Here is a 23475-nt window from a genome sequence, read left to right on the forward strand (position 1 = left end):
AATTTGATCTCAAGAGGGCCGGAGCAGTAAAATGCTAGCATAATAACCTATAAACAACAAGATCTCTAAATGTTTCCCTTTGTTTTATATGTAATGAAGCTACTTTTTTTACAAAGTTTTTCCATTTACACATGTGCATTACAACTTACAGATCACAATGGATCTACAACAGCACAAAACATTTAGCCACAGGTATCTGGAACTGAAAAATATAGTATTTCACATTATGATTAGATTTACAAATACATCCTGTGGGCCGGATCGTTTGACACCCCTGTTCTACGGAATAGAAGGATGCCATTTTGTTGCCTTTGTCTTGAACGCTACCATGAATGAAAACACACTGTGAGAACTGCTACTAGAGTTTCAAGTACAGGATGGAAAAGACATAGAAACTTTAAGAACTTCCTGAGAAAGGACAGATGAGAATGGCTGACACATAGTGCCAAAAGTCAGCCTGCAGTCGAGTAATTTAATTCACTCCAAAGCGTGTACACATAGGCATGCACTCCAACACCCACAGCAGCCTCACGAAAGGTCAGACAGCTCAAGTCAATATAATGGCCTCAAGGACCTTTGGGGTTACTCAGATTGTGCTCTCCAAGAATCAAAAAAGCAAATATGCAAAGCAAATTGCTAATAAATGCAGAGTTTAAAATGTAATGAAGTGTCGACATTCAGGAGTTTAAAAAATATAGTGATACCAGCAGCTAAATGTGTGCTTTTACTCTGGTAAGGTACTGTATATGGCGAGAGGGAGAATGTGTTAGGGATATTTGAGGAACAACTGCATGAGCTACACTACTAGTCTAGCAAGCAAACTATTCAATGATATAACAACAAATCAAGTTAACCAGATTGACTTGACTACACTACGCTTTGGGTGTAGCTACAAATTCATGCACCTTTCCGTCTGTCGCTCTGAGCCTCAGTGTGAGAAGTGAGAAGTGCCATCCTAAAGATTTGGGCACTGTCAGCTGCAGCAGATGATTAGTGAAAGAAAACAAAGTAAACAGAAGAAAGACCGATGGCAAGAGAAGAAGCTTCGGGAAGGGAATCACTAAAGACATGGTGAGAAATCAATGCGAGTGCATTAGAGGTGAAGGAAGACAGACAAGTGAGTCTAAATGTAATGTTTCTTAAGGGCATATTCCAAAGGTAATTCGTAATAAATCTAAGATGAACTTAGCTAAACCTTAAAGGTAGCAGCCTTGTCCTTGTTATTCTAAAAAGTAACAGAGACACAAGCGCAAAACATGCCAACCTAGTTGCATGCTAACCCTAGCAAGATCGGCACACCTGGGGAAGCCATGTAGAGTACTTCTATAAAAGCTTTTTTGCTATAAGCATTTGCATGCAAAGCTCGTAGAAGATTTTATCTACAGGTAATAGGCATATAAGCAATGTTAGCTATTATTAATAAAGGCAATTAGTGATAGACAATGCAAGGCTATCACACATATACACACATTTGATTCCACTTCCTGGGCAATCATCCCCCAAAGGATCAACTGAAGGGAAGCAGGAAAAGATGAGAAAGGGTCAAATGTCAGCACTAGTAGAAGGGTAGAAAAAGGTGAGAGACAATTCTGAGAGGACTGCATGAGGAGATTATGTGGATGAGAAAAAAAATCCATGAAATTATTTGTTACGTGCCACCTCATTAAGCATGATCTAGCAGCAGCTAATAAGCAGGTTATTAATCACTTCAGATATATTATTAGTTTTTAATTGGTGTATTATGTCTCTAATTGACTAAACTATAAGCCATTACTTTTGTGAATGCTACTTTTTAAATACAATTTGTATTGTCACACAGAATCAGCCAAATTCCACGCTGTAAATTTTCAGTATAGTAATATTGCATATAGTTTTCAACATTGATTACCATAAAACAAAACACATTAACGTGTAATTATTTGACTCTGTTAGGAAGCATAATAAACCACCAGTATGATGGTCAATAAGTCTACAAAAACTGTTTCAGTCATTTTAGTTTTGTAAGAGGCACAAGTACAAACATGGCGATGGAAACAAAGTTGCACGGCTGAAACCAAAGAGACAATGATGAAGACAGAAAATGTTGGCAACTTGTGGTGGGCCCTGGAAGAAAAGACGCTGTGTGGCTTCAGAATACGGTTTGCTGTGACAGCATTAAACTCACTGTCCAGGATGTCTCCCAAGCCCTGGGCACGGAGCAGCTCCTTCAGTCGAGCCACTTCATCCTTCAGGTCACGCACCAGCTTATTGTTAGGATCTTCATTGATGACAGCATTGCATTTGATGTTCTTGGCTCGGTCAGCATAGCTAGAATTAAAAATACATTCTGAGTGGAAGGGACTGAAAAGACGAATAAATGTAAATGTAAATAACTAAATATATACAGTGGGTCTTTAGAGGAAACTTTACCGAAGAGTGCTGAGAGTTTCATCATAGTTGATATCTGCAGGACTGAGGGCAGCAACCATGGCTGTTCTGGAGTTTCCTCCTGATAACAAAGGATCAATAGAAAGGTCAATTTTAGGTCAATAACTTCCTGTTTGTAGACCTCAAAAAGATTACCATTAGGTTTAACAGTTTTTCCATTGTATGGTGACATAAAATACTCTGCATAAACTAATACGTAAAGTAAAACAAATGCTGAATACTAAATCAAACAATGCAAGATTTAAGTGCTATGTACTGCATGTGTTAAGATTAAATAAACCCTGGACATCTCTGCTCCAGTCGTACAAACCACGTACAGTAAATGGGTGTGTGCTTGTCTAGTTAGTTTGAAATACAGTCTGCTGACAGTGTTCTTTAATTGGTAAGAGTAATGTGCACTTGTGCTCCAGTTGTATTTGTATACCCTTACTTTGTATTACAGGGGACAGGTGGTTGGTTCCATTATCAGGATTTTGTTCAACAGTCCACATTAATAGATTTGCCATGATTAAAGCCAATATAAATTATTAGCTGATATAAATGTTCATACCCAGGTTCTCCCTCAGCAGCCATGTCAGAACCGAGTCTCTGTATGGGATGAAGTCGCTCTTCTTCTTCTTCTTGCTCTGCAGAAATAAAAAACAACAACAAAAAATACTTTAATTTGGCAAACAGAAGAAAACAGTAAAAACATTTTTTTTTTTTTTTTTTAAATGATATGATGATACATTATTCATCTGAAAGATGAATAATGTATCATGAAAGATGGTGGTGGTGGTGTGAGCACAAGCCTATTTGATGTGCAGTGCGTTTACTGAGTGTGAAGCCAAATACAATACACTTCTATAACAAAAATTGGTAGTGGCAACACCGCACATGGAAAAAGGCTGTCAAATATGCCCCATGGGAAGAATCAAAAGTTTTGTTGTTGAGCTGTCAAACAGTTTACCTTGCTGGTACAGTTATCCTGCGTAAGCAATCATTACAAGGACAAGAGAAGAGAAAACAGAGGAGCATACATTACAGAATGCCAGTCTAAAACATTCATTCCTTGAGACAAGGTCAAGTTATAAGACAGGACAGAAGAGAATGCAATATAAACATGCTATACATAAAATACTCACCACTTCAGCCAAGGCAGAAATAACCTTTCCTAGTGTGGTGAGAGATTTGTTGATGTTTGCGCCCTCCTACAACAACAGACAAAAACATATTATTCAAGTGCCATCAAGGTAATATAAGATTACAGTTTGTTAATGCAGCTGATGGATAACGAAGTTAGCCGTACCTTTAGCCTGGTGCCTGTAGCTCCAGTGGAATCTGCCCGTTCACTCCCTGCCAAGTCTACCAGACTAATTTTACTGACCTAAAGAAAGGGAGAAAAGGGAAATAGGAAAATCAAAATGAATGTAATGGACAGTGGAACAAACGGGGGCAGCCCTTGGCCAAGTGGGAGGGAATTGGGCTTATAACCCAATTCAGTTGCCAATTCGGATCCCCACCAGGTCAAGGGCTGGGGTACCCCTGAGCAAGCTCCCCAACCCCCATTCCTCATTGTTAATTGGACACTCTAAATTGACCTCAGCCATGGGGGGGTGAACCCTAGGCATACAATGTAAAAAATCACTGCCAAATCAAATGTGTGGCAACCCCTAAAGAGGGAGAAGTGCATATGAACAAACTGGGAGAGGATGATAACTGCATGACATATTAAAGACAAAAAAACTTTTAAAATGCTAACAAACCAAATAAAAATATCAGAAAGGAAGTGCAACATTCTGAATGTTATTTTCAAGTGAGATACAACTGAGCTTTTATTTATTTTTTACTGAGAATACAATGAATACAATAGGCATTGTGTTTACAATAACAAAGTGGTCTCTGTCTTACTGCAGAAAGAGGAAATGCCCTCTTTCCTTCTCCAGTCATCACCCATTTAGAAGAGAACAATTTTAGCCAATATCAAAGATGCAAACTAAAAAATAAACTGTTGAGGAAATGCGTGTAGAGAAATACCCCCCAAAAACACTATCTTCAATGACTGGCAAGGTTACATGTGAAGATTGCATGATGTTATTTAAGAATGTGAAAGTTTCTTCAACGTGTTCTCTGACCTTTTCTGTGGAGACGTCCGTCTCACTGTCATGTTTCTTCTGAGTGAAGACAATGGTGAAAACAGCATGGGACCTGCTGCTGGTCTCATTCATGTTGGTGGCAGCCACAGTTCTGCCATAGTAAGAGGGAATACAAAAACATGTGGCTGTAACACATTTCTATGGAGACTTTGATGATCATTATTTTGAAATAATTCAGAATTACTAGTGTAAAATTCATGGATTTCCCTTGAGTTACCAACGCTCGATTTTACAACTGTTAAAGGTGAATTGAGTCTAAAAGATTACTTTGTGAGGCAGAGGAGGATAATGCTGTCAGGACACCAAACACAAATACACAAAGCATACTCAAGAGGAATAGCGACAAGGGAGATATGGGGTTTACATGCCATGTTCTAGAAATAAGCCTTCTGAGTCAGCACAGGGAGATTAAGGCAAGGCTGACTCCTCCCCACAGAGGCTCTTGTGACTTAGGCACACACACGCACACACACTTGGAGTAAAACATACACACGTGCACCTAAAGATTAAACTGAAGCATATACATTTTTTACTGAGAAATACTCACAACCTGCAATAAAGAATCTCAGCCATCAAGGTCAATCTCGATGTATTATTTTATTCAAGCTTGTGCAACATTAGGAAGGTTCTGTAGTCCTGAATAAAACGAGCCAATGCTTGCAAACAATATTTCAGTCTGCATTACTTCATTCGACAGAGAATGTGGGTTATCTTATCATCACAGCTATCACTACTACCATTACTCTGCTTCCTTCTCACAGTCTCAAGGTGATCCCAGGGCTGGACTCACCTGGCCTTATTGCCTGCATCCATTAGGTCAGCAATGTCTGTGTAGGAGGTGACAGCGAGTTTTGACAGGTCCTCCACATAGGGGCCCAATAGAGGGTGTTCTCGTACCCGTAGGTTTCCTTTGTTCTTAGGATTGAGCAAATCCCGCACCCGTTCACAGTAGATTTCCATGTAACTGACCTAGACACAAAAGAGTAAACAGATGTGAAAAGTGAGTTCCTGTGAAGTGTCTATTCTTAACTGGAACAGCTGTAACTTTTTTTTGGACTTTTCAGTGATGGTTTAGGTTCCCAATGGCAAAACAATAACACAAGGCTGAATAACATAATATAATTGCAGGATATTTTACATTTTCATTTGTACATAATTTTAAATACATATTTGTATAGCTCTCACATTATTATAGAGAGATTAAGATAATTCACACAATGAGCAAGCACTTGGCCTCAGTAAAGAGAAAAAAACTCAACATGCAGCGTATTAACTAAGATACTTTTTAATGATAACTATAGACTTATTTATTTTCATTAGTTGTGTGTACTTTAACAAAATTACCAGAAGGATAACACACAACACCCTTGAATTTTAAGGCTAAATGTAAATGACGTTTGACCGTTAACGGTGGTTTAATACAGCTGTCGGAGGCAGGGGTTGAAAATGGCAGATAACAGATGTTAAAACAGTGTGAGACTCACCTCTACTGAGTAGGAGAGATCTTCTTTGTTGCCTTTATCATTGATTTTCTCAAACAGATCTTCACAAAGCTGGGAGGCAGAAACAGGAGACAGATTAGTGCAAATGCAGAGGTTTTATGTATATGTATATGTATATGTATATGTATATGTATATATATATATATATATATATATATATATGTGTGTGTATAATACATACATAATACATACATATATTTCATTATCGTGAAATGTAATTGCTGATGTTCACATCCAAAATTTGATTTTGATAAGTTAAAAGCAACAGGCAGAATGAGTATTATGAACGTGCTTAAAATTACAATGTGTAACATCTGAACCTCTACTGTGCAATGAAAGAGAAACATGTGTTGTAGGACAAACCATGGGAATGATTCCTTCCTGGCCCTCCTCCTGCTTTCCCATCATAGTGTAGGATTTGCCAGATCCTGTCTGGCCGTAGGCAAAGATGCAGACATTGTAGCCCTCAAAAGCGTGCTGTAGCATTTCTTTGCCAATGTCATTGTACACAAGGTTCTGTGATGCAAAAGAAGGGTCTCCCGGCTATGGAAAGGGTAGAGAAATTACTGAAAACGTGGGACTTCAAAAAAATTCATGTCAAACAGACAATACATTTATATATAATAACGGAAAAGAGAAAAAGTTCAAACTCACCGTAGTGTGTGACCAGTAGGAATAATCAAAACTGAAGGTCTTTGCTGGTTCCTTTGGGGCTTTGGGGTTCGAAATAACTGTGGAAGGGAGACAAAAGTTTAAGTCTGATGCTTCTACCACATATTAAGAATGTTGCAGTAAGTTTGGAATATAGCAGGGGTCTTTAATAGTGAAGCTGAAGTTTAGTTTGCACATTTATTTTTTCTTCCTTGTCAACTTGCTTTGCATCACTATTAACATTACATTAATGCATTTGTTTTAGTGCAAAACAACAGAAAACATTCCATACTGGTTTCACAAATAACACTCAAATAGGATAAGTATTTGGTCTTATATGTTCCTGTTCCTCAATCAGAGAACTAACAGTGATATATTTGGAGCCTACAGTCACATGAACCACTGACAGATCATGAGCCATTTCCTTTTTTGAGAACTGATGAAAAACTTGTGTGTCCAGTTTTACCTCACATACCATGTACATTTCTAGTAAAAAATGTTTAAGAATCAAAACAGAAACCTATTCCCATTGCCTTAATTTCCGCTGTTTTATTTGCTAGGGAAGATGACACATTATTTCTGTACATTCCAACCATTCCCAATGGCCACACAGACATTTCTAAATGAACAAGAATCTACAGCCATGTTTGGCATGTCATGCCTCTTAACTATGCTTGCTGCTAGAGTGTTTAAGCTTTCCACACCACACACTGGATATTTGATGGAGCGAGGCGGAGATTAATAAGTTACTGCAGGTTATTTACACAGATCATACCCCAGTTGTTGCTCAATTGCTCAATTTACTCATTTAAATAAATTTGCTTAAGGAAATAGTTTGAGGGACTACAAGTTAAGTATATGCTCAAAGGCATAGGGACAATACAAACAAAGCAACAGCAACTGCATTTCAACTAAGATCAATATTGTAAAATTTGTATTTTCAAATATTTTCAGTCTTCAATGTGACACAGAAAAGCTAATGGGCAAATGAATGCCAGGTCTGCCTCTTCGACATGAGGGTACTTGTGAGGCTTTCGTATCAAGATGCTCCAGGCTGAGTGCCTTATGTGTTCAGAGGATTTCAGCACCCTTATCAATAATGCAGGAGATGTGAAGAGACAGGGATTGCATATCGCCCTCCATGGGTCACACACTGACAAGAAGAAAAGCACAAGGTGTCCTCAGACACCCAGAATGCGAACTGCTTCAGGCTAAATTTCACTGAATAGGCTTGCACACAATGCTTCACTCTACTTGTAACAATGATTTAAATATGTGATGTTTATAGCAATTCTCATTGAACTGAAATGTAAATAGCAACAACCGAGCACAGGTTAAAACAATGCATGTTTTTAGACCTCCTACAGCTTTCCAACAGGTTGAGGTGGACAGGCCGTGCAGGAGCTTCCATTACGGGGTACTGGAAGAGGATACAGCAAGATAGGTGGCTATATAAAGCCCAATTTCACCTTTGACCTGCCTCTAAAGGGAAATTGGAGCCAGGGCAAGAAGAAATGAGGGGGGATTTAAGTTACCAGTGCCCCTATATTCCCCTTTCCTAGAATAATCTACAGTGGCTATTAATGAAGGAGCTGCCTCTGATCCACTGTCTGTCAGTCAAAACTGGCCTTACTAGGAATCACAGCTTTGTTCTGGCAAGACAAAACAGGTTAAGAGAACTTCAAGTCAATTTTCCATTTGAACAGTAACAGAGTAACAGAACATCTTCTAAATGGGGGCAAATAAGTGCCAAGTCTACGACTCATTCTCATGACGTACGATGATGTCATGTCTCATTTGGCTCCACTCCATTGCTCTCAGAGTGGAAAGCTGTTTCACACTTGTTGCCCCTTCAGTATGTCTCTGATGTAAAAAATCTATGAAGGTGTATCAATGCTGAAGGTGTACAAAACACCAAACCAGACAAATCGTTGCATCAACATGAGGTAGCATGATGTGAAGACAGGAAGTGTTCAATGTACTTAAGCATTACTCAACAAATACCACTGTTTTAACTGAACATCAAGCACCTTGACCATATGGTCATGAACTTTGGGTTATGACCGAAAGAACAAGATCCCGGATACAAGCGGATGAAATGAGTTTTCTCCGCAGGGTGGCGGAGCACTCCCTTAGAGATAGGGTGAGGAGCTCTGTCACCCGGGAGGAGCTCGGAGAAGAGCCGCTGCTCCCCCACATCGAAAGGAGCCAGCTGAGGTGGCTCGGCATCTGTATCGGACGCCCCCCTGGACACCTCCCTCGGGCAATGTTCTGGGCATGTCCCATCGGGAGGAGATCCAGAGGAAGACCCAGGACACGCCAGAGTGACTACGTTGCTCGGCTGGCCTGGGATTGCCTTGAGGGTCCCCCTGGAAGAGCTGGAGGAAGTGTCCTGCGAGAGGGAGGTCTGGGCGTCCCTTCTCAGACTGCTGCCCCCGTGACCCGGGCCCGGATAAGCGGTAGAAGATGGATGGATGGATGGATCAAGCACCTTTTCAGCCCCTTTCTTTGCTGTTAAGAGAACCTACTTATATGCTACCTTTCCTTGTTTACACTCAGGACATTTCCGTGCAAAGTGAAGTTGCTCTAAAGTTGTAACTTGACTATTCCGTTTAATTGGACTATTGCCCTTATTTCAGTATATAAGCATGAGCAGAGAATCAATTTCTTTAATCAAGTGTGTCTGCCTCTGCTACACTAGGTGGTGATTTTAGCTTGTTCGTAGAAAGCCTTTCATGGTTGAATTATTATGTCGCACAGCTTTAGCTGGCAGCTAGTCGTTAGACTTTCTACTATACATCAACTTCAAAATATTTCATTAGTTAAACTGAAAAATGCACCGTTCTGGATTTCACCATGTTTTCCTTGCTATTGCATTCTTCTTCTTCTATGTACTGGCTTCTTCTTTTAGTGGAGCACACACACAGCACCAAGGCCAGTTCGAGTCTGAAGGTACAAATGCAAAAGTAATTCAACTGCCAATTACACTACCTGGGAAATTTAATTAAGTACAAGTGCTAATAATTGCTAACCAACATGTTTAAATTAATTTTACACCTCTGGTTGCAGTCGAGCTCACAGTAATTACCTTTTTTCTAATGCCATGGAAACCAAAAAGCGAACATGTTGCTGTGTCAATGTGTGATTTTAGAAAACATGCTGGGACTCCAGAATCAGAGGCACGGTATGTAACACAACAGTATTTGAGTCATCTGTGGTGCCGTGGCTCTCTCTTCTACACAGCAATTGATTCAGATTTGTGACTGGACTGAATTATAGGAATAACATCTCTGCCTTGTACAGAGTGAGCATTATGGGCTTCAGTCACTTTCACGTCACGCTACACGATTGCACACAAACAGAAACTGTGTGAACAGCAGAACTGTCACAAAAGCAGATGTCAATGAGGAATTCCTTTACTGTCCATTTATAGTAATTATTCCCACCAGAGTCATGTCCGGGACTCAAAATGGCAGACGCACTCAGCTGCCTAATAAACAACGTCATCATTCTGTCTTTCTCAACCATGGTAACAGGTATAGGAACAGATTTTGGTTGCCATAACGACCTCAACTTGGCACAGGAGGGGAGGATGCGGCACACTGTGCACTGTTTTCTCTGCCTCAAGCATTCCCTATCACAGCTCTGTAGAAATAAAACAGCCATAGGTATATAAACTATTAAACAGTAATTACAGGACTCTAATCCTGTTTAAGTCCTTAAACATACAGAAAGGCTTTAGGATTTGTGACTAAGACATTAAGCTCCTTATTATGTATATTATATTTTGTTGACAAAAACACTTTCATACATTCTAAGTGGAAGATTTACAAGAATATTGTGATGGGGTACAAAAGTCCACCAGTTTGCTCGCACAACATCAGCCATTTAAAAAATATCAGTGGAAGTGACTCGCTGGTATTGGAATGGTTGCAGGCAGTGAGTGCATTTACATGCACACTAATAAACTGATTACTGGAAATAATCGGGTAACTGGAATAAACCGTTTAAGGTATATACATGTCTCTAAGAAATCAGATTATTGACAGAAACCTAGGTCTATTGCTCATTTGGTTATCCCTGGCAGACATTTTGTACTCCAGCATTCAACACGGGCCCATAATATAGCCAGGAAAGCAAAGACACCCCTCAGTGATTAGGTTGTTAGAAGGTCTCTGAGCACCAGATGAGAACTACACACTTGTTCTATTCACCCAAGACTGTCAGAGTCTAAAACAGCTGAACACATCATCCTCCCTTCCAGTAACTCTCTAAGAAGCTGATGAAGACTGATCAATGCCTGTCTGGGATTACAGGCAGGGCAGTTATACACTTGTAAATACATTAAATATAAAAGAACCTGTGCAGAATTGCAGTAGCATGTGTGTGTTTGTCAGCCACACAGTTTGAATAACTGTGTAAATAACTGAATAAAAACATATTATGTGTTTTGTATAAGGTTGCAATGTTCCCAAATCATTGGTTAGCTTTGCACTATCACTGTGTCAACAGAGAAACAGATGGCAATGAAACTTTACTGCTAATGTGTTTCCATACAACCTGTACTGGTGTCATGGTTTTTGCATGAGTGGAAAGGCAAAACAGCTGCTGACATTAAACGAGTGCTTGAGCAATGCCACATCGGTGCTAATACAGTGGCTCAGTCTTAAATGGGGAGCATGAAGAGAGCATGGGGTACATGCTGGGGTGGCCACAGAAATGATCTGCATGTTGTATCCCGTATCTTTAGAAGAGAGAGTGTGATGGCTCGGTTGCCAGGGCTGCAGCACAGGTGACAGAGTTGTCACTGGACGCAGCTCAAAGCTACAGGCTATAAGTAGTGTCTGAGCACTGCTGTGCACATTTGACAAACAGCTGAGCTTGTTGCAGCCACAACACTGGACAGACAACATATCCAAAACAGAAACCACCATGTGGTATCTCGATTGGGCCCTTGGACGCAGTGCACTTTTGCAACTGGTCACGAAGATGCCTTGAGGCCTTTAATTAAAAAACATCCACACATCTATTCAATATTCCTCACCTGACTCCTGCCAAAAAAACATGCATTTTCCAGACAGGTATATGAGTTTTCCCAGCCAGGGGACGTGACCTTTTACACCAGAATCTATATCACTGTCATCAATCTAGACCAGTGTTTCTCAAACTTTACACAGTCCCGTACCCCTTGAGACATTTGACCTCCAGCCATATACGTCTTACTCCTGCACACTTCAAAAAAAAATTGTGACTGCCTTTTTTGTTTTATTTTTTTGTCTTTGTGTACCTTCTACATCACTTTGTGTACCCCTGGGGGTGCAAGCACCCCAGTTTGGAAATCACTGATCTAGACAAACTACAAACTTCTCAGATTCTGCTCAGAAGGCCAATCACATTTCCTCTTCCTACCAGGAAAGACGAAAGAAAAGGCAGGAAGACACCAGAACAACGCACTGAAACCAGGATAATGCAGTTTAAAAAGAACATACTTTTCAAAACACATGGTATCTGGTCAGCTAAATGTGAACTCAATTAAACCAAAGTAAACCGAAATAAACCAAAATGTGATATCTCAAAGATATTTGAAGTAACTGCATCAAAGAAACTAGATCATTTATAGACATGTGGGTTGGGTAGGGATTTTGAGCATTTTATTTGGATGACAGTGGGGTGAAAACTCATGCATGATGTTTTCTTATCATGCATACAGCATCAGCACATTTCTTATTTTATTAACTCGATTAATACAGCTGTGTTTGCTATCAATTATTTGTCATATAGCCACTAATTCACAGACTTGTCTACTTTGTAACTAAACCATAACAAAAAAAAAAGTAAAGCAATAAAATTACTCTCCTAGGTAAAAAGCAATGGGAAAGGGCGCAGTCCTGGCCTATGCACCAGCTGTTTCAGCTCTGACTACTGTCTATTTTTACAGCAGCAGATGGAGGCTTGTGCTTCACATGCCGACAGACTGTCAGTGACAGGAAGGAATGGACAGATTTCAGCCGCCCAGCCTTTCTGCCAAACTCATAGCCAAAGCATACATTGCTCTAATCCCACAGACACTGATAGCTAGCTAAGGCTGCGAGTGTAGCCTTACTGAGTCCATTCTAACAGGGACTATGGAGAGGCTTCTAGAAGCTACCAGACAGAGAGAACATGCTAAGCCAGCAGGGCTCCATTCAGGAGATAAACAAACACAGTAGAACTACAACAAAGAGCGAGAGACATATCAGACAGCCTCTAGGGTGATGACACAGGGGGTTAAACCCGAATTAAACTGACATGAATCACAGCTGAAGTAACACCAAATATCTAAATGGCAAGTGGCAAATGTAAAGCCCCATGTGTTAAAGCACCAATCTAGACATATCCACCAAATGAACATGGCTAAATGTTAAAACATGTTTTTGAATAAAATAAACTCAAAGAGGGAATGGGTTTCTCATGGATCAGGTCCAGGGAGGACATTCTCCTCTGTGCAGGTGGTACCTCAAAAGGTCAGAGGTGTTTCCCAACACATCCTGTGTCATGGAAAGCTAAAGCTATACCTCTGTAGTTTTAGACAAGTCTGGTATTTTCCAGTTAAAATAGCCCTTAACCCCTCATGTTAGCGTTAACCTTTTTACAAAAAAAAACTTAAGGGAAGCAGGTCTGCATGTGACTCAGTGAGAAAGGAAAACTGCAAGGACTTACATTTGGTATCACATTGAGGAATAAAGTTTAACTTAGATTATCAACAAGTTAGGACTAATTATAAATGAATAGTGTATGTATAGGATGCCATGAATTGATGTCAACATACTGAACAGTTGTGATTGAGTGATTCCAGCAGTACATAATTCCAACAATACAGTTATTTCTAGTTCTTGGGAGTTTTCCTAATATTAGCTGCAGTTGGCAATCAAGTTAAGTTAAAGTAACTGAAAACCATAATGAAAATCTGTTCTCTCTTGTGTTTTAAACGTTGACCTCTGATCATTTTTTCAGACAACATAAGGATCATCATATGATCCAGGGCTAAATGGCTGAGTACTGACATTGTAGACCAAGCAGTACATGGGAAATACAGAGGCCCTTACATTCACTGCTCACAAAAGGCAACCATTTTACAATGCAGTGACCTGGATTTCCACAGCTAGCCTCCTCTCAGAGACTGAAGTTTCACTTTAAATGCTTCCAGCATAAGCAATGTGACGTCATGAACACACAACTAGTAGCACACATAATGTGTGAAACTACAACATGAAATTGTTCTACATCCATCTTTAAAATTAAACATTCACAAATTTAAAAAAAAACAAGCTGCATCATGTGACTGCTATGTTCTGTGACGCTTGAGCCATTAAGGAAAAGCACTGGCTGATGACGCCTCAGGCTGATGTCAGATGAGTAACACCTTTTATCCAGCACTTTCTCTGTGGAGGACAGAGATGACGCATGAAACTGTGTGTATCAGTGTGTCTGTGTGTGTGTGTATGTTTAGAACAGAACTCTATATTCTGCACACTTTTCAATCTGCAGCCATTTTTGAAAAGGCAGACGATCGAGTTCCCGAAAGAGTGAGCTCAGCTGTCATTTAAATTAAAGTTTCAAAAATAATACACTGCCAACCCCCCCTCACTGCTTACTAGTGAATAATAGAAAAAGAAGATCATGCCCAGCACCTAGCTACCCGTGCTTGGACTGCAAAGCTCTTCAGCTTGCCTCTGAATTCAGTGTTCAGACTGTGGGAGGAAACCAAACAATGGCGTCTGGAAAGCGAGCTGTGTCGGTGAAGGCACAGAAACTGAAAAACACATTCACTCACTAGAATGTGGGAAGCTTCAGCCATTTCACCCAACTCAGGCAAAGAAGCTTGCCAGGAGTGCCGTTCCTTTGAATTCCTTAAATTTACAGCTCAGCTCTATGTGTGCATACTATTTGCATTGTCATATGACCCCATCTCCAAATGCAGGAAAAGACTCAAATGTGACATATTTCTCTAAACAGCACCTCTGTAACCTTTTGAACTGTTTCGGTACAAGTGTGACTCTAGGACACTAGAATTTCACCAAACCACTGTGTTGTTCCACCTTGTTATGTAATGGAGGGCGTGTGGTTTGCTTTTTATCTCCAGTAGTTATAAACATTAATGGATTTGTTTGGTCTGCAGGCCAGTGCCAATCGAGCTGAGGCTTCTAGTAATGGCTGCCAAGAGCATCAATAACATGTTGTCCTGAAGGTTTCCATGCAGACCATAAAATGAACACAATAATTCAATTTAGGATGGAGATTTCCATCATTCATTTTCTTTCTGAATTTCTGGTGATCTGCTATTGATAATCATTTGTCCTAGGCTCTTTATTCAAAACCAGGAATGTTTACATCCAGAAAACCCCTGAAACAAAAGAAAAATATTCCTATGAATTAATTTAAACGAAAGAATGGTAATTTGGTCCATTTTCAATAAGACAGGGCCAGGTAAACTGCAAGACATGTACCCACTGATATGTTATAGCTTTACCTTTTCTTTTTTCTTGCATGATTGTTATGTATTTCTCAGCCTCCAAGCGTTTTAACAGAAATCCCATCATCTGTAGTCAGACGAGGGTATGCGCTTGCCATCTCACGCTGTCCTACACGTGAATGATGCTCATGCACAACTCAGCCTGTCTTTGCTGCTGCTGTGGCTGCGTTTATATGCCCCCTCCCCCTCTCCAGTCAGCTCACATCCCATCCACTCGTCTCATCTCCCATATTTTCTGCAAAAAGACGCCAACAACTCCCACTTAGCCTTATCACAGGTTGGAATGAAGTGAGAGCTAAAAACAACGAGTAAAGCTCCATTTAGCAAATTTTAAGTATGGAAAGAAATTCCACCACATTGGCGGAAATGAAAGAGGATTGCATACAGTTGTTTTCTACATGTACTGATAACACCTTATGCTTTGAGACATCTGCGGCTCATCCTCAGGCCCCCTGAAGTTGGCAGAGCCCAATTAATTGACCTGTTATTCTGTTCTGAAGCAGGGTCCCTTAGGGTGACACCATCACTCACACACTCTCATAAAAGGCTTGTTCTACGGCTACAAAAACACTTTTGAAGTGATTATAAACTTATACAACATAACTTGATATGGAAACTTGTTCTACACAGCTAAAACATCCACCGAGTAAGAGTGGAGACTTTCCCCTTCTGACCTCTGCCACAACTACATTCCATCCCTGTGGTGAAATGTCATGTTGTGGTTTCTTATACATTTCAAAATACTTGTCAATGAAGAAGAATTTAGTTATTATTCTCTGCTGTGTTTTTATGTTTCTTGTTTTTTTTTTTTATGCAGATAAACTGACCCTCCATTCAGACAGATTTATGTCCATCCCCAAGACATATCAGTCCAGCCACAACCCTTTATAAAAACCTGTTTGATATTGACTGAAAGGAATGCTGCTAAAGCTTCTTCATAAACAACCAAGATGGCGAGCACTGATGTGAAGACGTCTGTTGAATGTACTATCACAACAGTTTAGTAATTCAGTAATTAACTGAATGAGCTCTTCTCAGAATCTGTTTACATATTTATGTTGCACTGTCTGCACTACATCACACCTTTCATTGCTCTGACTGGTTGCTGGTATGTCTATTTTTATTCAGATGCATTTTTGTCACATACTGCTGATAAAGCCACTAGAAATAAAAATTAACTAAGAGGTCACACACGCACTTGGAACTTGGAATTGGGGTAAGGAGATGCCTGACATTGAAATCCAACATAGCTCTGTGCCAACTTTTAATTTGCAATGTAAACTGTAATGATGACATTTGATTTGAACACTCAGTAAATATAGTAACTGATTGCATGAACAGAATTAACCCTAAACAAGAGACCACAATTCAGATATTATACCTAGTCTCATTCAAAGACGTTATAATTAACTAAAATTAAGTATCTCTGATACTCATCGTCTATCCACCCATACTCTGTGACCAAACCGACCTGAATTTTCCACCTGTACTATTAACAACCTAAAATTCAGTTTCGATTAGAGGGTATATGAGGGCAGTACTGCAAGGCAGAACACCATGAAAAATTAAACTAGAGCATATGACAAGAAAGAGAAAAATAGAAGATGTAAGAAGCTTTTATTCATTCATTCTGAATGTTTCTGCAGAAGGGGGAAAACCAATGCTGTTGCCTTGACAACTCAAAAGCATAAAAGACAGCCACATAGAGATGAGATATATTAAAAGATAGATGCATGGCACACTTCCTTACACACGGACTCATATGATTATTTATTCCTCGTGGTTATATTTATCATGAAAAAAATATACAGAGATTCCACTGGATTATATACAAAAATTTACCCTAATACCCTAACACTGTAAGTCACTTTTTATTTTGCCGTAGTGACACATACTTGACATGGATTGGTGCTCCTGGCATTAAAGTCCCATGACACAGCATGAGCTGATAACAGACACAAGCATCTGCTTGTCCTCTCTCCTCATTCAGAGGTTAGTCTGGAATGTGTGAATCTGCTCTGTGAGTAATTCAAGTGGGCAAATATATGTCATTCCACAATAACCTTAGCACCAGCCACCAGACAATGAGGAACGCAACCCCCTGAATACTCCCTCATGTGTATGCAGGTATGTATGCACCTACAATGGTCATAAGGATTATGGCAGCAGGGTGTGGTGACCTTAAGCAAGCCAGTGGATTACTGGTCCTAATCAGGTCAATCGGCCCTGTCTGCACCTGGTTCAGCAGTAAGATGACCATCTATCATCCAAACCCATGCTCACCATCTAGCTCCACACTTGCCCAGCCAGCTATCTATTCACTCACCACAATTCATTCATCGTCCTCTCATGTGTAACTGACACTGAAGTTAATTCTTCGCTGTAGGGTGTTTGTAAGGTCACCGTCCACTTAGCCAGAACTAAGAAGAGACTCAGCAGAATTGTATCTGAAGGGTGTCATTAATGCAGTGACCTTCTGTTTGTTCTAACAAGTTGTCAATTAGGTTACTTCTAGGATATGGTGATATTGTACAACCTTTAGCACTTGGAAAACTTGATCTAAATTAATGAGGAGAAAGAAACCCTGATCTAGTTACAGACAGGTTTGCGATCGGTTACCCTTTTACACGGTGGGTGAGAGTTATTGGACATCTTTGACCATACATGCATGCATGGCTACTCACTGGCTGATTGGGAACACAACATATGGGCTACACAACTAGAGAGCGATGGGGAGAACATTTGGGCTTGAATGAAGACAGGCTTTGGGTGTCCTGGAATTATTCAATATTTTGGAGCAACAATAGTTGACTGATGCAACTGTCCATCACTCCCCCCTATAATGTCATTAGCTCTGGTATTTTTAAGAGCTTTCACTGAAAGAGGCCTTTTTTGTTTACAGCCTTCCTGCAGAGGCCTTAGACACATTTCCGGCACACTGGATAATCAGTTTGCTGCCCCCTTGCCTGCACCCTACCCTTGAGAATCCGCCATGCATAGTGAAAAGGAGGGAGAGAGAGGGAGACAGCATATGCTGCCCTTGCCCCCAAGCTCTCTCTCTCTCTTTCACTGAGTTGTTGACATACACAGACAGACACATATACCCTTGAGCGAGTATCAACAATAGGAGGAGTGCCACACAGCTTTGTCCAAATATCAGCCAAACACCTGAACAATTACCAAGCAATTCCATTAGGCATCTCTTTTCTGTCAGGCAGCTTTCTGACCCATTTACCTGTTAGCCATCATTACATATGAACTCATATAACAAAAACTATTGTAGACACTTGCTTATTGCGTTTGTTTACTTAAGGCAATGCAATTACAAACTATTGTATAACTATTGAGTATCTGATATGATGATACGAGGTGACATGAACACAAATGCTTGTTTTTGACATGTTCATCTGTTTTGAATGTAGTTCAGTAATATTTTTTAACAGAAAAGGATGTTAAGGCTGAATCCCAATACCACCCCTTAGCCCTCCCCCTTCCCCCTACCCCTTGTTTTTGCGCGTTCATGTGAGGGGTAGTGCTGTCTCATTTCTCATAAGGGTTAAGGGGTAGGGCCAAGCCGTAGGGCTACGTAGCCCTCGAAACGAAGCTTCCTCAGGACCACACTTGAAACGGAGGGCTTCGAGGAATTTCGCAGCTTCCGCCGCGTCACCTGTCAGCGAAGTTTGAAAGCTGGCCGTTAAAGACTCGCACAGATGTATTTTCAGTATTTTAATCACGACAGTCATGTGTAATGATTGTATTGTGGTCTTCTTCAATTGTCAACGGTGTTTCTGAATCACTAGTCAAGTTTGTTTTGAATTACTAGCTAGTCGTAGCCGATGCTATCCCGGCGTTCCTTTCGTAAGTGGTTAGCTAGCTGCTATCGCTATTTTTTTAACATTAACAAACTGTGCCGGAGTGCACAGTTACGTCTTCAGGACAGAACAGGAGATTCTGTCCCCGCTCTACTCCGCTCTGTCTGCGAGCAGCTTTCTCCCTCTGCACCGTGTGTGTGTGTGTGTGTGTGTGTGTGTGGCTATGGTAATGCAGCGGGTCTGCAGTCGCTGTAACTGTGTGTGTGAACACTCCTCACAGCGTCGCCGCCGATGTCGTTGGTTAGCAGCTGACAGTCGTAAAAACAGAAAAATAGCCCAGGCAACAGACATTACTTGTGAGGACGGCATTTTTGAATTGTTACATCAACAAGCATCGCATCGGCTTGTTGATATAGCAGTCCGCGAGCGTCAAGTCCGGACGACGTGATGACGTAATGGAGGTGTGTCTCATTTCTTAGGGGAACGTTCGTACCCCTCGCTCCCTCAACTCTGTTTTGAGGGCCAAGGGGAACTCTGACAAAGGGGTAGGGGGAAGGGGGAGGGCTAAGGGGTGGTATTGGGATTCAGCCTAAGTCATGAAAACCACAAGCACAAAACATAAAAACTGAAGAACCGTCATTAGCACAACACTGAATTAACATTGACTGAATGTCAATCCGTAATAAAAACAGTCTGAGGAAATCCACTGACTCACATTTTCTGACTGCACATCAGTTGACTTCAACTGCATGTGCATGTTTAAGCCACTAGCTTCCACTGAACCTGAGCATCCTAATACAACAGCATTCTCAGCATACCATCTGCAATGAAGTCCTGATGAAGGGAAAGAGCATGGCTGTCTGCCAGCCTCCCTTTCTGCTCTGCAATCTGCTCATGTGATAGGATGTAGAGTAGGCAGTACTGCAGCCTCCTCTCTTTTGCTCACACACTCACTCACTCACTCTCTAACCCCTTAAAACACTGCATATTCCACTGCAGTTCTGCCACAAACCACGAGTCACCCTCCAGCACCTCTGAATGACATTGACATAATAAAAACCAAGGGATAGGGAGTTAAAGTACTGAGGGATTTGACATAAAGCTTCTTTTTGGTAGAGTATGAGAGATCAGGCGCGATGGAGCCACAACTGGAAAGTATACTTGATCTTATGGAGGATTCATGCAAGCTCAGTCTAATGAACCCCAGTAAGACTGACAGGCAAAACCCAAAGCAAATAAGAAGAACAGGTTTCTGCTGTCACATGCTGTCTTGTTACCAAGTCATTAGATGTTTTCATGCTAATGTTATGGAGAGACTGTGTTCAAAAGCAGGACATACGTTGCAGGAAAGGTTAAAGAGGCAGCTAGTACTTCACAGTTCCTGATGACTCACTGTCACAAGTAAGTAAGCAGGTTGGCTCACAGTAATAGAAACCACATTCAGGTTTTCTTCTCTTATTCTGCTATAGTCTAACCTTTGATAGTTTCTATCATAGCAGAAGCCAAGAAAGGTATCATCACAGATATATGAAATTACACCCTCGATGTGCAGGATTAAAAAATGATTCTATTTTCACAATACTTGTGTGACTAAAAGCATAAAACTGCTGAGCAACACAACATGAAAGAAGCACAAGAACATCCATACATCCTCATCATGTTACCCACTGGTCACAATAATAAGTTATGAGGGTGAAATTGCAACAGTCGAGAAATTACCTTCATTTTAAATGTTATATGAGAGGTTCTTTGTAAATGCAACCCAAACTGTGACAGTGGACTTGACAACAAAGTAAAACGAGGTTCATTTTTGTAAATGATTAACTTCAGGTTGTTACACTTTACAGGTTGTTCACAAATTGTTTATCTAAACAAAGAAATAACAATCATAAACTACATCGCAAACATGCATTTCAACTATGTGATAAAGCATTGTTGAATTGAGAGAAGGCCACATATAGTGTGTGGTGACCTCTGGGTCCTCCAGTATTGACCAACTCAGCATTTCTCACACACAGAGACTCTTTGGCCATGCAGGCCCCTTCAAAGGAGGAGGAATTTCACTCTGTAAGGCTTTTATTCTCTTTCAAGCAGTTTCTCCCCAACCGTGCACTATTCAGCTTGCTCATTCTACTGTTCTCTGCTAAGACCCGTGTTTTCCTTAAAGACAATGTGGGTGCATGTGTGGTACACTAAACTTCCCCTAGAAGAAAGGGCTGCATAAATTTGTGTTGTTGTGTGCATGCCAGTGGAATACTTACTTGTAGTGTTGCCTTGCATCTGAATTATACATTTCGAGTCCTTGCTCATTTCCCTGGAGTTGAAGGGTCGAACTCGAACAGCGACTTTTACAGACGCCCCAGACATGTTTGCGGTTTATCACAAACTCCAGATACGATTCCTTATATATCCCCCCCTGTAAAGTAAACAAAAAACACATATGTATCTGCAACTGCTTAAAAAAACAACAACAAATGAATCAGATCAGATACGGGTAAACATGAAGGGCATAAGTATCTCTTTCTCTCATTTGAAAAATATAAACTACAGGAATGTTAGCTACTCTGTTCATTGTATTCCACTGCCTGCCTGCACAATATCATGTATGTTTACATTTTTTTGGTTGCTTGCTTCAGAATTTTACAGATGAAAACTAACCTTTTGGCCAACCCTGGCATATTTACAGAAATGTTAAATAAAAGAAAGACAGAAAGACAGAAAGACAAGAGAGAGAACACAGGGCAGTAATGCAACATTATAGATGCCAACTGCTAATAAACAACAAAAAGGAAGAATGCAAAGGACAGACAAGATGAAGGCAGTAATGCCACATAACAGATGTCAACTGCCATTAAACAATAAAAAAAATCAGATGCACTGTTAATGTCAAATAAACAAATAAATTAATACATTGAATGTAAACCATACAAGATGTATGCCATTGAAGAAACATAAACAGAAAAACAACAATTAAATGGCTGCAAGGAGGCTAATTTAATTAACATATCCACGACATATGTGGAACACACTTTGGTCAAATAGATAGCATATATTAATTGGGCTGCACAAAAGTGTCTCTCAAAACAACTCTTTGCAATATGTTTACATTGAAATCTATGCCATATCTCCTCCCCGCGCCCTGCTTGTGACTACACAAGCCAAATATCTCGTGTTTTTCCCCCACGTCCTTTGCAGTCAGCCATACTTGCTGAAGCATACGCCCATGTAACTCTATCTGCCTGCTTGGTCTGGGGGGCTACAGTGGGTCAGTGAGCTGGGCCTGTCTGCTGCATCCATCCCGCACTGTCCATCCACACTGTGTGCACACAAAAGAGCTTAAAGGTTCATTTTAGAAAAAAACATGAAAGTGTGTGGAAGTAGGCTAATCCTCTGCTGCTGTCTGTGTCTGTGTGTGTTGTGGAATAGAGCAGGGAGGAGTAGTATGCTTGTTTTAGCAGGACAGACTGCTGACACTGTACTGTTCTCTCATATGAAATGTAGCATTTCATCCTCACTGGTGCAATGTGTCATACACAGGGTTTTGCTGTAAACTATCGTCTATCCATGAAACGCTAATGACAGAACGTGATGAGACGGAACTTAGCAACCTCTGGTGTTTGCCTATCGGATTTATCGGCCTAACCATTAACAAACAGTGTTCTTATAAACAGCACATATCATAATACTATATTAATTGGATACGAGTATCGTGCTGTTGACGGAACCGAGGATATTTAGCGGTCCAAACACACGTCTCCTGTGAGTATCGTTAGCTAAAACAGACAGACACTCACCGGCCACCAACAAATACCTCAAAACCAACATGAAATAACAACCTGCTCCTGTGCTGCAACAATTAACACATAAATACGTTGTCAACTCACGTTAGTGGACTCTCACCACGACGACGCCGACACCACAGGACAGTGGTGGGAAGTAACGGTAGCTTAGCGGGGCGTCAAAATGCGTTGTTTTCTTTCAGAATCTGCGACCACGAACGCTGTTATAAAGTCCAGCTTGGTGAAAAACACCCATCATAGCGGTGTCCGGGTGCTGTAATGTCGGTCAGCGGATTCTTGACTTTATTCTCCCTGTGGAAGTGAAAGAGAAAGATGTCTCTACGGCACCGAAGCGAGGAGGAGCGGCGGAATTGATAGATAGCCTTGATTTACCCAACAGATTACGTCAACTCGCTCTCGGCCAACGCTGACTGACAGCGGCGCAGACCAACGAGTGACGAGACGTCGGTGACGTAAGCGCCGGACAGCCAATGGAAATCCAGAAAAAAGGACGGTAGGCGGAACAGTGGGCGGGGACTGACTTTCTCGCTCCCTCTCGCTCTTTTTTCACGCTCGTGACGCCACACTGCAGGATTTCTTCTTCCCACCCAGCAGCTCTGCCCCGCACCGCTGTCACCGCAACATGCAGGGTCACCG

The 23475-nt window shown here is 40.9% G+C and overlaps 1 protein-coding gene across 2 annotated transcripts in view; it reads right to left on the reverse strand.

The window, feature by feature from the left end:
• The window catches only part of kif1b (kinesin family member 1B), a gene marked incomplete at its 3' end in the record, with an annotated part of 52476 nt that extends 29321 nt beyond the window's left edge, over nt 1-23155 (reverse strand). Inside the window, exons 1-14 of one of the 2 annotated variants that reach the window (XM_083895756.1) lie at nt 22924-23155; nt 21301-21455; nt 6719-6795; nt 6428-6607; nt 6047-6115; nt 5353-5531; nt 4542-4653; nt 3716-3793; nt 3552-3617; nt 3377-3394; nt 2978-3053; nt 2410-2488; nt 2165-2307; nt 1470-1511 (exon numbers count right to left, since the gene is read on the reverse strand). In XM_083895756.1, coding sequence (XP_083751882.1) covers nt 1470-1511; nt 2165-2307; nt 2410-2488; nt 2978-3053; nt 3377-3394; nt 3552-3617; nt 3716-3793; nt 4542-4653; nt 5353-5531; nt 6047-6115; nt 6428-6607; nt 6719-6795; nt 21301-21406 — 1225 coding nt within the window. In that variant the 5' untranslated portion in view covers nt 21407-21455; nt 22924-23155. The remainder of the gene's footprint in view (nt 1-1469; nt 1512-2164; nt 2308-2409; nt 2489-2977; nt 3054-3376; nt 3395-3551; nt 3618-3715; nt 3794-4541; nt 4654-5352; nt 5532-6046; nt 6116-6427; nt 6608-6718; nt 6796-21300; nt 21456-22923) is intronic. The other variant, XM_083895757.1, reaches the window with a different exon arrangement.
• Nucleotides 23156-23475: the final 320 nt, after the last annotated feature.

Source organism: Microchirus variegatus, assembly GCF_963457635.1.
Source record: "Microchirus variegatus genome assembly, chromosome: 9".
Taxonomy (NCBI): Eukaryota; Metazoa; Chordata; class Actinopteri; order Pleuronectiformes; family Soleidae; genus Microchirus; species Microchirus variegatus.